This window comes from Periplaneta americana, chromosome 4 (genome assembly GCF_040183065.1).
Source record: "Periplaneta americana isolate PAMFEO1 chromosome 4, P.americana_PAMFEO1_priV1, whole genome shotgun sequence".
Taxonomy (NCBI): Eukaryota; Metazoa; Arthropoda; class Insecta; order Blattodea; family Blattidae; genus Periplaneta; species Periplaneta americana.
This window is the reverse complement of record NC_091120.1, coordinates 47,437,770-47,456,150: the sequence shown is the minus strand read 5'-3', so window position 1 is coordinate 47,456,150 and position 18,381 is coordinate 47,437,770. Positions and strand designations below refer to the sequence as shown.

The 18,381-nt window shown below is 35.6% G+C and overlaps 1 protein-coding gene across 7 annotated transcripts in view; it reads right to left on the bottom strand.

Annotated features, from left to right (window-relative positions):
- rdgA (retinal degeneration A) overlaps positions 1-18,381 on the bottom strand; it is a 727,627-nt gene that overhangs the window by 163,590 nt on the left and 545,656 nt on the right. For all 7 annotated transcript variants that reach the window (XM_069823282.1, XM_069823283.1, XM_069823288.1 and 4 more), the window contains one exon: positions 2,422-2,566. In XM_069823282.1, the coding sequence (XP_069679383.1) occupies positions 2,422-2,566 (145 nt within the window). The remainder of the gene's footprint in view (positions 1-2,421; positions 2,567-18,381) is intronic.

Below are 18,381 nucleotides of genomic sequence, written 5' to 3'. Positions count from 1 at the left end.
GGCGGCCGATTATAGTCATTATTTATCGAGCCTTGGGTAGTGTATAACGTCATCAACAGCGAATGACAAGACTCAGACGTTTAAATGTAGCTGATCTGCAACGTGATTGGCTGCCGGAAATAAGAGCGACGCAACTATAGCTACAAACAGAGCAGATTCAGGTTTGATTTTTGGAAGGGGAGTTGAAATTCGTTTTCTTTATATCGGGACTGCTGGACGTATGCCTTGTGTTCTCTCCATCACTAGCCATATATCATGCTGACCACATTACCAAAATCATACTACAGTATTTATCAATGTCTAACCTAGTTCTTACAACAGCGAGCCCAGTTACTTTGATAATGGAAGATTTAATATTAATAGTAATAATAATAATAATAATAATAATAATAATAATAATAATAATAATAATAATAATAATAATAACAATAATAATAATAAATAATAATACTTTTATCACATTCTAAAGACGGACTGCAGATTGTAGCAAATCAATTATATGTAATAGCAAGCGAATATGACATGAAAATTTCCATTCAAAGACAAAGGCAATGGAAATGTATGGGAAAAACATCCAACGCGTGAAAATTGAAATAAATGGGTAAATAACAGAACAAGTTTCTGAATTTACATAGTCTACTTAGGAAATTTATTTGCAGAACATAAAACTGATCAAGACATCAAATTACAAAAATATAATAAAATTAATGGAGATATTAGAACACATTATGGCAAACAGATGACAGTGGATGTAAAGTTAAGACTACAAACATAATGTCAAAAGCAGTACTCAGTTAAGGAAGAGAAATTTAGATATTAAATTAACGAAATTCACGGAAACTTGAAGCAGCTCAGATGTGTTTTTTAAGGTCGTTATTGAGTATAACAAGTTTGGACTATAAAAAAAAAACATAGCTATCCGAAAAACATTACGAGTTCTGGCAGAGTGAAGGAAATGTGATGGAAGAGTGAAGGAAATGTGATAGAGTGAAGGATATGTGATGAAAGGGTGAAGGAAATATGATGGAAGAGTGAAGGAAATGTGACGGGAGAGTGAAGCAAAACTAGCGGAAGAACGAAGGAAAATTGAAGTAAACTGAGGTACGAGTGAAGGACAAGTGATGAAAAAGTAAAGGAAGAGTGGTGAAAGAGTGAAGGAAAAGTAGTGGATGAGGAAAGGAATAGTGATGGACGGGTGAAGGAAATGTGATTACCGGATGAAGATGGAAGAATGAAGAAAAAGTGATGAAGAAGTGAAGAAAATATGCTGGAAGAGTGAAGGAAATGTGATAAAAGAGTAAGACAATCTGAAGAAAGACTGAAGGAAAGTAGTGGAAGAATGAAGAAAAAAGTAAAAGACGAAGGAAGGAAAGGTGATGGTTGGATAAGTGAAGAAAAAGTAGTGAAAGAAAAGTGAAGGACGAATGAAGGAAAATTGAAGTAGTGAAGGATGAACAAAGGAAAAGTAAGTGCAGGAGAATTAAAATAATTGAGGAGCAAAGGAATGAAACGGGGTTGAATGAGAAACTGGTTGAGGACTGAAATAGGAATGAATAATAAATGAGAGAAAAGTGACAAAAATGAATACTGTTCTCCAACTAGGAGATTAACCGTGAAAGGAATATGGTTACTATTGCGTCATCTATTGGAGCGAAGTGATAGATAATATTACCGTTATAACGTCAGTTTAAAAATCATGCGCTCTCCTGCATATGTTATTTCCTGTATGGAGGGATTAAAAGACCAGGAAATTAACAGCGATTTAATTTTGTAACTAGGGTAGCATAAATGTATGTATCAGTGTTATCGTTTGTGCTTTGAAAGTTAGCCAATGGAGATGACGTGTACCCACGTGTGTGACCTTATGACATCTTATGACATCAACATTCATTCACAGCATTACGCCGCTGCGTCTCATTCCCCTGAGACTTTCTGCTGGTTGGAGTACAGAATAAATTAAGGGGAAAGTAAGAAATGGAGGAAGTGAGAAATAACGAGTGGGTAAGTAGAGAGTAGGTAAGTGAAGTTGAAGACAAGAGATAAATAAGACTTGGAAGGAAACATTAACAGATACAGTGCTGACTGCAAATTTTAATCTCACATATTGTATTATTTTGTTCTTAGCCTGTAAGTGGAGTAGTGTCCACACCTGTGGAGTAACGGTCAGCGCGTCTAGCCGCGAAACCAGGTGGCCCGGGTTCGATTCCCGGTTGGGGCAAGTTACCTGGTTGAGGTTTTTTCCGGGGTTTTCCCTCAACCCAATATGAGCAAATGCTGGGTAACTTTCGGCGTTGACCCCGAACTCATTTCGCCGGCATTATCACCTTCATCTCATTCAGACGCTAAATAACCTAAGATGTTGATAAAACGTCGTAAAATAACTTACTAAAATAAAAAATAAAAAAGTGGAGTAGTACTCACGGTGCAGTCGTTCTCCCCGACGTAGCAGAAGTCTCCCGACGCTGATGTCGGCACCCACAAGTGTTCGCTGTTGGTTGCGGTTTCGCTCCAATCGGGCGTCGAACGGAGAACACGCTGTTCGGAGCCATCCCCGCTAACCGCTTTCCTGAAACATCAAATAAATAGTTTCAGAATTATGCGTTATATTTGTTGTAACTTTTTATTGATGAACTCAGAATTTGTCATTAAATTTTATTATAGGCCTACAGTACATTTCCTTATAGACATTGTGCACACACTTTCCGAAACGAAGATATACAATTATAGGAACGTCAAAATTACAGAGAGATCCATTCATAATTTGAGAGCGGCTACAGCGCACATCAATGTAAGAGTTATCGGCACTGACGTCTCCTCCTCCTGCATAAGTATAATCGCCATTACGGTGAATAGCGCGTGACCGCACAGTAGTGTGTTGTTATAACGCAATCGTCTGTTACAGTACTTGACAGAGAATTTTATATTGTGGACTTATTTGTAAAATAAAACTATAGAAAAACATTAGAAAAAAATACATTCGTTAAGTTTCGCCATAAATGTCCGGAATCAGTCTTTCAAATTATAAATGGATCTCTGTTTATAAGTTGATTACATTAAGTAACACATCTGAGGTAAGATTTTTTCCACCAAAAATTACGATTTTATACTTTGCATTACATAATAATAATAATAATAATAATAATAATAATAATAATAATAATAATATTAATAATAATATTAATAACAATAATAATATTAATAATAATAATATTAATAACAATAATAATATTAATAATAATATTAATAACAATAATAATATTAATAATAATATTAATAACAATAATAATAATATTATTATTATTATTATTATTATTATTAATAATAAACTTCAAGGTTTGGGCCTAATGACCCGTTCCGCCTCCAGGACTTATCTAATCTCTCCATTGTTTTCTCGGTTTTCCAGATGTTCTTCGTCCTACTGGTTTGTATGTCCACATTCTTATTGTCGCTGTTCTGCAGTTGGTTCCCAAACAAAATATCAACAACGTGAGTTGGTTCCCCATGTTCAAGTATCATCAACGTGAGTTGGTTCCCCATGTTCAAATATCATCAACGTGAGTTGGTTCCCATGTTCAAATATACAAGGCTGTGATTTTGTAGCAGGCTGTGTGGGACATGGATGTTAATCGATCATGTAGCAGAGTAGTTGTTATTGCCTATAACGCCACCTATAATCGATCATGACCCGTGACTCCATCTACGCTGTGTGGGACATGGATGTTAATCGATAATGTAGCAGAGTGGTTGTTATTGCATATAACGTCACCTATAATCGACGCAGCGTGTCCGCCAAGCACAAAACATTTTTAACCTACCTACTACTGTAGACAGTAGTTGACACTCCTAAGTCTGTATAAAATGGGAAGGAAAATGTTTTCTGTCTTGATCTAGCGCGGGAACCAATTGCAGTACACAGGAGAAATCAACCTGGAACCAACTCGAGTGTAGCTCTGGGACGAACTGGGAACTAATTCACAGATTTGGGAACCAATTCCAGTATTGTAGTCGTCCGTCGTCCATTCCTTCAACGTGTCTTAACCAATTTAATCTAATTTTGTCTGTTATGCATTCAACGTTTAATTGTTTACGGATATCTTCATTTCGAATATGATCTAATAGTGTGTGTCCTGTTAAAGGTCTAAGGATGCGCATCTCAGCGGCTTCTAGTCTTCTTTCCTGTCTTTTAGTGAGAGTCCACGTTTCCGCACCATACAGCAAAATTGGTACATCTAATGTTTTATAAAAATTTTAATATCGTGTCCACTCTAGCCTTTTTAAGTAATGTGCGTTTAATTGTTCCTATCATCTTTTGGAACTTCAGAATTTTATTCTCTGCATCACTTGATGTTATAAATGAAAGGTTACAACCCAGGTAATTGAAGGAATTGGTTTGTTCCAATATCTTATTATCTATTACAATCTTCGTTCTGACGGGGTATTTCCCTTGAAATGCCAATATTTGTTTTTTATGGGCATCTTTAGGTTATATTTCTTTGCAACATTACTCAGTGAAAATACGGCTCTTTGTAAATCATCCTCTGTTTTGGCTAATACCACCTGATCATCAGCAAATAATAGTGTGTTGAAAGGGGTTCTATTTACAGTAAAATCCTTATTTAAAGTATGCTGCCATTCTCTTGTGACATTGTCTATATATAAATTAAACAGTGTGGGTGATAAAGGGCACCCTTGTCTGACCCCTTGATTAATTCTTCTGTAGTCTCCCCCATTTCGCATTATTATCCTTGTGTTCTGATACATGCTTTGTATTATTTTCATAAGATGGCTGGGTATGCCTTTATTCTCAAGAATTTTCCAAAGTTTGTTTCTATCAACTTGGTCAAATGCTTTTTCATAGTCAATAAAGGCTGTGAAAGTTGGAATATTAAATTCTGTATGCTTTTCTATTAATTGTGCCATGTAAGAAGGCTATCTATACATGACCTATTTGTTCTAAATCCATTCTGTTCTTTCATCAATGTATGTTCAGTATTATTATTATTATTATTATTATTATTATTATTATTATTATTATTATTATTATTATTATTATTATTACTTAAACATTCCATCTTTACTGTTATTACTAGAGAGCGGAATTTTAGGCCCTAAAAAGTGGCATTTTAGGTTCTATAAAATAAAAAATAGGTTTTTTTTTGTTAGAGAATGTCACTAATAGAAACACGTTTTTCATTCACCAATCACATTTCCATAGTTTGCTTCACAGTAGATGATCAGCACCTATTGTGGCTATTGTGTCGCTCACTGCTATACTTACAAATGGTGAGAAAAAAGGAAGGGGTTGTTTCTGTCTTGGTATGTAAGAGAATGCTTATTCGAGTACAACACAGCGAGTTTGTGTTAAATTGCTGACAGACAGGAAGATATAATAATAATAATAATAATAATAATAATAATAATAATAATAATAATAATAATAATAATAATGCGTATAGATCTCTATTAATAATGAAAATAAACAACAATAATCTGATTCTAATTTCGAAATTTATTCATTTTTACAAAGGACAGTTAAGGATGAATGTGGGAGAACGAAGGTAAATAGACGTGAGGTCTATGCCATTTCTATGGACATCTCTTTCCCTCGCCCGAGAACCTAACTAAAACATACTCCACAATTTGATTATCGAAGTAAGTTAACTCTACTTTTGAGCAATTTAGACATCCGATTTAGGAGGGAGTTAATTACATTTCTTTTAATTCTGGCTTCCAAGCGGCCGTAGATATAACGAGAAAGTATTTAACTACCACGCAGGCCCACATAGAAAAGTTTCTTCCAATGCGGCAATTTATCTCTCTTCAAGTTGGTGCCCTGAACTAAGTTTCTTTAATTACAGATAAGGACACCGGAACTGTGTAAGATGCCGAGAGTTCAAACAGATAAATAGCTGAATTTGCTTTAATAATATGTATAACTAACTTGCCAAATGGTTTTTCGACTGTTAGTAAAAGAACATACTTTTCTTCACGATTTCCTCCATAGAATAGAAATTAATCAACTTCCGTTTTGAAAATGGCCATGACATTTTATATTTGTGAAAAGAGATCACTACTCGTAAAGGCTGGTTCACAATAAACCGGGAATGGAAAAGAGAACGAAAACGAGAACGGAAATATTGTTAAAATGCATGTATTTACGTTCTCGTTCTCGTTGTCGTTTGCATTTCTGGTTTATTGTGAACCAGTCTTAATGCTGTAGACTACAATTATCGGCATGGTCTTGTTTGATAGCCAAAAAGATGAGCATCAGAGACATAACATTCCTCAATACCAACTAACTTTAAAAAAGTGGCACGCGAAGACTCATCTGAAACACAACACTAACAAATTCTTGAAAAAGGAAGTGAACACAGTACAGATAGTACGTTATGTCGCAGTTATTCCAAATAACTTTCACAAAGCTTTATCATGTGAGGACAACTTTTTCACTATTTTTGAGTCAATAGTGCCAAGGTAAGAATGAGTAAATGAAATAAGAGCCATGCAACAGTTTTGATTATGACATCATGAAAAATCGGCAATGTTGCATTAGAAAAATTTATCAAGCAATATGCAAGGACCGTTAAACCATATTAGTAGGGGGAGGATGTAGATGACCTAAAAATCTAGTTAAAATGATCATTAAAATGCCCTTAAACTAATTGAAAAATGACATAAAATTAAAAGAAAACGACATTAAAATATTATTCACCGTACTCGCACCACAACTTCTTAAAAATTAGTCACCTTGTTTCAGTGACTGCCCTGCAAATCTCGGAGAGAGGAGGCAACGTCCTGGAATTTAGCTGATATAAAGGAAAAGAACATGCAACAAAATTAAGGTTTTAAGGGAAAACTATAGATTTTAATGAGGGTTTAAAATGTGTTTCAATCAGGAGTGGTTCATGTCAGTGTCTTCATTCTCTGTCTCCTGATCCTTTCACGCATTTCTTTTGTTAACAGATCTTCCAGATGAGGGAGTGAGAATAAAAAAACAAATTGTGGGCGTAGCGTGCATTTTGAAATCTTTGTGTTAAAAATACTGTCTACTACAGTAGACATTCCTTCCGAACCATGTTGAGGACACAACGTTCTGTCCAGGACATGGTGAAAGTTTTCTCCCTTCCAAACGTAAATTCTAAAGACACTCTCGTACCGACAAAAGACAGTAGCGGTCAAAGCCCCCACTTAAACTAAGCTGTTGTCAAGCATTTTATATTACTTCCTTCAGTGAAATGAGGGATGGACTTCAGAGTCTGTTCCAAACTACAAAACTCAAACTTCACTATTATTCACTTATTCAGTAGGTAATTACTACTGACCTATTTGGTTAGAAAATGATTTAACAGACCTATCGGTAAAAAAGAAAGTAAAATGCATTCCAAATGATCTAAAAGTTCTTCAAAGTGTTGAAAATGACCAATAAATGCTGAAAAAATATAAAACCGACCTATTAGTTAAAAAGACGTCAAAAAATGCAATATAAGAAATTATTTTTTTACGTTGATATTAACATAGAAAGGATTTCTATATAAACAGGCATCGTCCTAATGTGAAAAATAAGATGATGACTTTTCATCAACATCCGCCCCCTACATATTAGTAATTAAAAATTAAAATCAAAGGATACCTGGGAAAAAAAAATTAATTCCTGGGACATTGCGGGGACCAATGCGAAATGAGTCCAGGGCCAGCGCTGAAAGTTACCCAGCGTTTGCTCTTAATGGATTGAGGGAAACCCCCGGAAAATATCCCAATCAGACTTTGAACCCGGGCTCGCTAGTTTTACGGTCAGGCATGTTAACCGTTACTCATAATTCTCCCAAGAGTGAGAACTAAAGAAGGTTTAAACTCTGTGGAATAATATATTAGTAATTATTAATTTTTGCTGCATTCTTAATGTTAATAAGTAGCATGTGGCCAATGTCAGACTAAGGTTGTAACTTCTGTATGTTTCCCACAAATACCAACGTTAATAATCTGGAATATGAAGTCTAGTTTACAGCGTGGAATAAATTGAGGTCTTACATGCAGGCCTGCTTGGAATTCAGTTATTCCTCAAAGAGCTTAATGAATTTTTATACAGCTATTCACTCCATGTATTGTGGGTCCCTATCACCACGGCATGGCGCGTCCTCAGGCTGCGGATAGAGGAGACGGCCTCCAGATATGGAGGGTAGCTGCGAATATATTGAATAAGCAGTCGTGGACAGCCGATAAGGGGTGGTCCTCCAGCTTGGGGATTGGACGAAGGGCTAACAACCCATCACCGTAAAAAACAGCTTGTTACGAAACCTAACAGTAGGCCTCGGAATGGGACTGATTCTCCGGCACGACCACAGCAAAGGAAAAAGGTTATAAGATTTGGTACATGGAACGTAACTAGTCTTTATAGAACAGGTGGGGTAACATTAGTAGCAAAAGAACTACCTAGATATAGAATAGACTTCGTGGGAGTACAAGAGGTTAGGTTAGATGGGAATGGCATATCACAAACAGGCGATTACTTACTGCATTATGGGGAAGGAAACGATAATCACCAATTAGGAACAGGATTCTTTGTACATAAATTGGAGATTTATCTTTCGCAGAGGTGGAAAAATTCAAATATCTTGGAGCAACAGTAACAAATATAAATGACACTCGGGAGGAAATTAAACGTAGAATAAATATTTGGGAAATGCGTGTTATTATTCGGTTGACAAGCTTTTGTCATCTAGTCTTCTGTCAAAAAATCTGAAAGTTAGAATTTATAAAACAGTTATATTACCGGTTGTTCTGTATGGTTGTGAAACTTGGACTCTCACTTTGAGAGAGGAACAGAGATTAAGGGTGTGTGAGAATAAGGTTCTTAGGAAAATATTTGGGGCTAAGAGGGATGAAGTTACAGGAGAATGGAGAAAGTTACACAATACAGAGCTGCACGCATTATATTCTTCACCTGACATAATTAGGAACATAAAATCCAGACGTTTGAGATGGGCAGGGCATGTAGCACGTATGGGCGAATCCAGAAATGCATATAGAGTGTTAGTTGGGAGGCCGGAGGGAAAAAGACCTTTGGGGAGGCCGAGACGTAGGTGGGAAGATAATATTAAAATGGATTTGAGGGAGATGGGATATGATGATAGAGACTGGATTAATCTAGCTCAGGATAGGGACCAATGGCGGGCTTATGTGAGAGCGGCAATGAACCTCCGGGTTCCTTAAAAGCCAGTAAGTAAGTAATTAAGTACAGCTATTCACTTCCTTCAGTTAAAACAAAACTTTCACTTTTCATATAGATATAATTTCCTTCCAAGAATTCACAGAACTGTTGTGCATCTCTTCTCCGAACGCCTTGGTCCTCTGTTGACACTACATATTCCATTTTGGTTCTCTTCATACAAATTCTATCTTTCGAGCAAAACTTCAGGAACTGTAACATCTGTTGTCACGGAGAGGTCTTCTTGATTTCTTCGTGTAAGTAACCGAATCAGATTCTCCAAACTTTGCTACAAGCTTCTGTAAAGAATTCAAACTGAAACTCTTAAAACATTACGTTTTGCGAAAACCGTCAACAGACTCCAGGAAAATTCTATCCAAGCACGTATTAAAATTCAATATGTGGAATACGAGTTTACGGAGCGAAAACAACTTATTTCCACAGATAAGAATAACTAAAACATTGTTCGAATAGAATTAAATTGGCATAACCAGCTGTTTCAAACAAACAATTTATTAATGTTGCTATATATCAATATATTCATATTTTCAATCTTACGGCTTAACGCAAATATAAAACAAATTACTCAGTGTTTTATATATTATATTTGTTGTATTATTCTCCTAACGTTTTCACCCTCCTAGGGGCATCATCAGGTACAATAGTGTTCACAATATCATATGTCTAAAATCAATTATAAAAGAATATGACCACATGTTCAAAAGAGTGCATCATAATATTGTGATAGTATAAAATGTGTAAAATATCATGGTGTACAATTAAACAAAATACTAAAATGAACATACATGAAGGCATAACCTGGGTCGAAGTAGGCCTATATCAAATTCATAGACCTAAATGGCTATTAATTGTGTGTTATGTTCATAGTATAAAGAATGCAATATGTTATAATGTATGTATACTATAGTGTTAAAACATGATACAAAATTGAATCAAAATGTGACAATTAATAAACTATCATAGAAAACTGTTAACTATCTCATTTATATAGACAATGTGCTTATAGAAAATGATCTTTCATTACTGAAACTGCGTGTTTAGAGAATTTATTATATATTAGCTTATGCATTAATAGACCTATTTCATTATGCGTTGGACATTATTGTATCGGATGTTGCTCCTAGGCGGGTGAAAACGTTAGTAGAATAATACAACAAATATAAATATATAAAACACTTTGCGTTAAGCCATAGGATTAAACAACTATATATATAATTTGAAATGGTAATGGAAATTACGGGAAAACGGCTGAACGGATTTTAATGAGTGGTCCCTCATTTTCATGCCTGGCATCCAAAGTTTTTCGGAAAAATAGTAGTTTTCAGTGAAATGTCAATTTTCCTACATAATTTTCCTATTTTCCAAAATCCATCTGTTGTCAGTTTTGAGAACTAATTTTATTGAATCACGGCCGACTTGATTGAATTTCAGAACAAAACACACACTACAATAAACAAGAGGCTATTACACGAAGGCCATGACCTGCAGGATTGCCTACATATTTAGAGCTCAATTCAATTTGTTATTAAAAACTGATTCTGCAGTGTATAATTTTCTGAGTACAGCTGTGTATTGGATATTCAAATCTCGAAACTTGAGGTAGTTTGATAGCATTATTACCATTAGAAATTAAATATTATTATAGTTAATATCATGATGCATCTATTTTTCATTAATTTTAAATAATATTGATGCTATATTGATGACATGAAAGTGAAACGTTTTGAGTTTATGTAAGTAAATGTAGAGAATATCTTAATTTAGATCTTCATTTCTATAATTTACCGAGTGGCTGCTATATATAACTACAAAACTTAAGATAATAATATTGTTATTAAAAATCAAATATTTTTATACTTATTAACCCAGTGGGGTTGGGTCTTTTTCTTATACTTAATGGCGGTGTAGTGTAGATATTGATATGTGTCATTGTCTTCAGTATTGGCTCGAGAGCGCGCAAAAATTACAGTTCCTAAGGAAAGATAAAAAGGTATTACTTATTGATCAAATAAAAGGCCTAGAAAATTTTGTAGTCTCCAGATCAATTCAGCAAGATCTCTTAGTAGGATAAAATGATTTTACGCTCTACATTTAAAGTTCTAGATGCAGCTATACGAAAATGCTATTGTTCGAAAGCTTAGCAAAACTGACATTTTTTTAACTTTTGCCTACAATCCACAATGACCTGAAATAGCTACTGCTATCGTCCTGACATTGATACTTGCGTTTTCGCGTTGAAACTCAAAAACTGAAGTTGGATAGGTTCAAGAAAAAGTATTTGGCCTAAAAAGATCCATTCAGAGGGAGTATGTTTCATTATTATGGAAGCAAATAACTATCAAAAAGACAAGTATTCTTCATTGAAAATAAATCTGAACGAACTTAGTTTGCAGCAGCATTTGCTGCACAAGCCACTAGTATTAGTATATTGATATATAGCAACATTAGTATTGGGCTTAGCTGACCATATCAAAAATGAATTGTAAAACAATTTATTGTAACAACTAGAAGACTACATACAAATTCAATTTACTTTGTAAAGATGCTTGTCCCGGAGTGATCAAGATTATACATATCAACGGAAATGGGGTACATAAGCCTCACAATGATTGTAGAATTTTAAATCGGCAAATCTGACATTAACTTGGAAATTAAAAATATGTTTTAACATGAGCAACAATTTAGTTATTTACTATAGACAACTAATAAAATTAACTTGTAATAAAATGTCTGTGCATAACAAAGAATTTCAAACATACCTACAAATAATTATCTCCTAGATGAGATGGACGTTTAACCTATTTATCCCCGTTCAGAAGAGAGCACAGACTGGAAATGTCGGGTGGGTCTGTTGTACTACCAGGGATGGAATGATATGCGTTCCCTAAGGCACCCCACGCTGAAGACCCTTCTGTGCGCCGCCTCAAAACTTCCCTACAACCTATATGATACCTTTGCCTTTCCGCATAGGACCGCGGTCCCTTATGCCCGGTTCCAGGGTTACTATGAGCGCAGTGGAGAGCCCACGGCGCATAGCACTACTACTAACAACGAATGACCACATATTCACGGGGTCCAAGTTCAGTGGCGACCCTCAGCCGACTCTACATCAGAGCAAGCATGATGATGATAATGATGATGATGGTGATGATGATGGAAGAGGGGAAGTGTAATTATGATGGCGAAATGAGTCCGAGGGCCAACGCCGAAAGTTACCAATTGTTTGAAGGAAAACCTCGGAAAAAACCCAACCAGTTAACTTATCCCAATCAGGATTTTAACCCGGATCCGCTCGCCTTACGGTCAGACTTGCTAACCGTTACTCCACAGCGATGGACATGAACGTTTCATGAACGTTGTCGTGAAATACCGTCTATGAATATTATACAGTAATTATAATACGATGGGATTTTCGCCACGGCTGTTATAACAGTAAGGTCCGAAAGTCTTGTCACATGTCATAGCAGATGTATGACAACGGTTGATACTTTACGTTCCAGCTTGTTTAGTGATCCAGAACTTCAGTATGTAACCATCATTGTCGCGGCACAAAATGATGCGGCGCCATGTCCTGTGTGAAATTTTCCGCAGCAAAGGCGGTGTGATTTCCCTGAATGCCTCCCTAAAGCTTGCTTCAAATCTTCAATTGTTTGGTATCGATGTTTCGAGACATGCTGCTTAATTATTCCCCACAGGGATGTGACTCGGTTACACTTTTTTAAAAATTTTTTTTAAATTTATTTTTTAAATTTATTTATTTTATGTCGCTTTAACTTAGGAAGTCATATCGCGACAATACGTACATAAACAATTCTTACAGTTTACATTAGTTTACTGTATTACAATAATCATTTAGATACATTTGTAAATGTTGATAGCTGGTTACACTTTTATTTATACAGGGACATCACTTTATTTTTACCAACATTTTAAACATTAACCTGGCTATACTCGGAAACACTGTTGCCCCCTTCCATTACAGGAGTTTGATGTTACTAGTGCAATATGTAAACAAATCATTTTACTAGGTATAGGAGGAGAGAAAAGTAGTGTATCCATTTATGTTGTAGGGAAATACGATATTACAATTTTCAGTTTGATCACCACTTTTACGGAATTTATCAAAGTACAGCATAGTAGTAAGGTTTTTTTTTCAAAACTCAACTTTTCAGGTGGCTATGTTCGTTATGTAATGTCTACTTTATTTAGCATATTAATTATTGATGTTAAAGAACGGCCCCGAGGTTCACTCAGCCTCCTATAAAATTGAGTACCGGGTCTCTACCGGGGGTAAAAGGCGGTCAGCCACCGGCGTGGCTCATTCGGTTAAGGCGCTTGCCTGCCGGTCTGAAGTTGCGTTCGGGCGCGGGTTCGATCCCCGCTTGGGCTGATTACCTGGTTGGGTTTTTTCCGAGGTTTTCCCCAACTATAATGTGAATGCAAGGTAATCTATGGCGAATCCTCGGCCTCATCTCGCCAAATATCATATCGCTATCACCAAAACTCATCGACGCTAAATAACGTAGTAGTTAATACAGCGTCGTTAAATAACCCACTAAAAAAATAAAAAAAAGGCGGTCAGAGCGTGGTACCGACCACACCACCTCATTCTAGTGCCGAGGTCATGGAAAGTATGGGGCTCTACCTCCATGCCCCCCCAAGTGCCTTCATGGCATGTTACGGGGATACATTTACCTTTTTACCTTTTTAACATACAATATAGAGAGTGCACTTAAATTGAGGGGGTCATAAGTAAAGGGCTGTAAGTGCACTTAAGTTTCTTTTGAGAAAATGGAGTTTAAATATTTAAGCTTTCGTAAAATCGGTGAAATTTTTATTTAAGTTTTAATATGTGATGCGATTAAAATATCCCTTTGCCACTAAAATTTTAGATACTTTAGCTTACACTGGATGCACTTAACTCATGTTATTACAAATGTCACTAGCATTCCTTTGCTTGTAGTCACCTCAATTCAAAATAAGCTAATCTGAATTTTTAAACAAGTTGCTGAAAATGGTTGCCGTTCATTACAATGCAGGCTTCAATTCTTTACGCATATTATTAAAAAGATTTTGAAGCATATTCTCTGAAATTGAATTTTTCGTTTCTTGAATATAATTTTTTAGTACGATATTATTAATATAGGTTCTTTCTTCTATAGAAAACGCAACCATATTTCTGAAACACACTATACACTGCAGTGTTTACTTCACTGCTTGAAGACTTCGAATGCAACAGCGGCCGTAAGTTTGTGTGTCTGACGGGAGCAAGGACATTAGTGAAGGGGTGGGAATGAAGTACATTCAGAAATGCAGGTACAATTAAAATGCAAGTAAAAATAAAATGATGTCTCTGTATAACAATTTGTAATATGTATTTGAATATGAGATTGGTAAGCAATTTTGAATTTTGAAGAATATTCATATACTAGTATTACAGTAAAATCTTTGTTAATGTATGTAATTTTTGTTTGCACTAATAAAATAAACCATAAAATCCCAGGTCTACTAATTACTAACCTATGTTCTTCCACTGTTGTACGAGTATCCATATGAATGCTTGAGATAAACCACGGGCTTCAACCAAAACTGACTATACACTAACAGTAGGCTGCACACATTTTCTCAAGGTAAGACCGCTACAGAGATAAACTATATAAATAAACGTTAGGATGTATCACTTTCAACTATGATATATAAAATCGGAACTAGAATCCGGTGTGGTTTAGTGGATCAATCGTCAGCACGTAGAGCTGAAAACCCGGGTTCGAGTCCTGGTGCCGGAGACAATTTTTCTCTGTTCTATCCATCCATCATATAATAACGCAGAATTCCTGCATGGAAATATCATTTATGTTCCGCAAAGTGGGGATATTTCGGACGCAGGGGTAACATCAGACGGTAATTCAATTTATCATATTTTATGTTGGTAACACCAGTTCACCAATGGGTCTTTAAAAATGTGCAGAAACCAAAGAGTTTGTAATATATAACTAGAGACACCAACGGCGCTAGTTTCGCGTACAAAATTGAACCGCTGTTCGGCCGCCATTAAAGGGAGTTGATGCTTCGTCGAGAGTGCGAGCAGTTCATGCTTATTGAGGAGTAAGAATAAATATAAGTTCACTTGAAGGGAAATAATAAGAAAATGGTGAAATACTGCGCCGCAAATAATTGTTCGAACATAGCTACTATTGTAGGATGCTCAGGAGAGGTTTACAAGGTTGGTTTCAACAATGTCTGTAACGGTTAGGTGCCATCATATTACAGTGGATTATAATAGCAGAGTGCATAAGAAAATCCTCAGACTATATCTGTCTAAAACTGTTTTGTTTCACAATAAATGAATTAATAATGTAATTTCCGTATTGTACAGTATGTACGTCTAGTTTTTGGTTGTATTAAATGCAAAGAAATTAGTGAAAATATAGCTGATGGCCTAGTTAGGCCTATTATTACCACTACTACTAGGAGGTCTACTATGACTACTACTACTAGGCCTACTATTACCACTACTACTAGGCCTATTATTACCACTACTACTAGTCCTACTATTACCACAAAAACTAGGCCTACTAATACCACCAAAACTAGGCCTATTATTACCACTACTACTAGTCCTACCATTACCACAAAAACTAGGCATACTATTACCACTACTACTAGGTCTACTATTACCACTACTAGGCCTACTATTGCCACAAAACTAGACCTACTATTACCACAAGAACTAGACCTACTACTACCACTACTACTGCACCTACTATTACCATTACTACTAGGCCTACTATTACCACTACTACTAGGCCTACTATTACCACTACTCCTAGGCCTACTATTACCACTACTCCTAGGCCTACTATTACCACTACTCCTAGGCCTATTATTACACTACTACTAGGCCTACTATTACCACTAATACTAGGCCTACTATTACCACTAGTACTAGGCCTACTATTACCACTAGTACTAGGCCTACTATTACCACTAGTACTAGGCCTACTATTACCACTAGTACTAGGCCTACTATTACCACTACTACTAGGCCTACCATTACCACAAAAACTAAGCCTACTATTACCACTAATACTAGGCCTACTATTACCACTAATACTAGGCCTACTATTACCACTACCGGTACTACTAGGTCTATTATTACCACTACTACTAGGCCTACTATTACCACTACTACTAGGCCTACTATTACCACTACTACTAGGCCTACTATTACCGCTACTAATTGTATTAAAATGTCTGTACTGACCTCTAACTTGATGGTCATCAACTACACAATGAATAGATTGTTTTATGATAAAATTTATTCTCATTATATTTTAAATCTGTTTCCAGAATTTTTATGATCTCATATTTCACCACTAAATATTTTCTAAGCACCATATACCTTCCTCTTCCTTTGCATGAAAGGACTGAAATATAGATCACTTGAAATATTACAGTAAATATCCATTATTATGTCCTTAAAACAATACTAGTAATACTGAAAATTAATGCTGACATTGCCATTATTCACTATTTCACATAATTATCCCGAGTGTATATGGGTGATTTAATTTATTTTTTAGAATATCGCCAAAGAGGAACCATTATAATACTTTAATAAATATAGCGCTCCTCTGCCATTCATGTTTATTTCATCACGACTCATCCTTTGTAAAAGATGTTTAAAACAGTGTCTATCACCAGGCTACATCAATGTATTGTGGTACTGTTTTCGAATTTTGCGCCGCAAACACTCCCTTTAATGGCGGATGCTAGCCGATTCAATTTGTGACATTTTTCTTGCCTGCCACTCACGGGTATGTGTCTCTAGTAAGTATTACAAACTCTTTGGCAGAAACATATGAACATAGTAAAAAGCGCGGAAAAGATGCTAAGAACTGGTGTTACCAACATAAAATATGATAAATTGAATTACCGTCTAATGTTACCCCTGCGTCCGAAATATCCCCACTTTACGGTACTTCCGTACATCATAATAATCGTATACAGACGTTTAACTGCCTTATACTTACACAGTAAATAGCTCCTTTATAAGTCGTGTGTAAATTCCTACTAATAATAATCATCACTATATACGTATGTATAACGATACAACTGTTATGTAACTACGTCATAGTTTCGTCATTATTTCATTAAGAAATGTAACAAAATAACTGAGATTCTTTTTGCGTCCGATAGTGCGCGCTAGTGTGACGCGTCAAGTATCGATAGTAAAACTGAGATTCATTGTTCAAAGCGTACAGCTACAGAAATAACATTCTCATTATTCTGTGCTCTTCGTTTTGTTATTCTGTGGCTATAATGCAACCATTATCACAAAATGACAATCGACATGAACAGCTGTTAGAGAGGAGGCCATTTTTTCTCTGTATTATTTTGAATAAATTTTATTCAGCTTCCTCCAAGTGAAGGCTGCCTAGAAGACAAAGCTTACCAAAAAATTGTTGTTTTTAGTAAATGGTAGGTAAGCAATTATAATGGAAAAAAGAAAACAATGGAGAAGGAAAATAAAAAGAAATAACACAATTATAAATTACGACTAAACAAAACATCATTAATTGCAGAAGAAACATAAAATTTCCTAGTATCTATTTGCTATCAGGTGATCACAGTCGTCTATTTAGCACTAGTTGCAAGACCCAACTCAAGTGAGCAGATCGCCATAGGAAAGATATCAATCTATTTGCGTGTAGAGATGGTTTCCTAGGATTTTTATAGATCCCTTCACTGCACACAGAGATACTTCAGTGACAAGAGCTTGTCCTAGACCAGACTGCTTGCAAAAATGTGCGAATCTTTTTATGATGGTCCCTCTAGTCCCAGTCAGTAATTCAATAACTTCGATCGACGTTAGATGATATTTTTCCTGTTAATATGATATAGCGGGGTCGTATATGTCGCATTTTTCCTGAGTTTTGTGTGTATAACTACAGCAAAACAATTTACAGTTACACACTGCTTATACATCTATCGCTTATGCACGTAATTAATTAAGTTGATATGTAATTAAGAGGATATGTAATTTAGTTGATATGTAAATAAATTAAGGTGCTATGTAATTAATTAAGATGATATGTAATTAAGTTGATATGTAATTAATTAAGATGATATGTAATTGCTTAAGTTGGTAATAG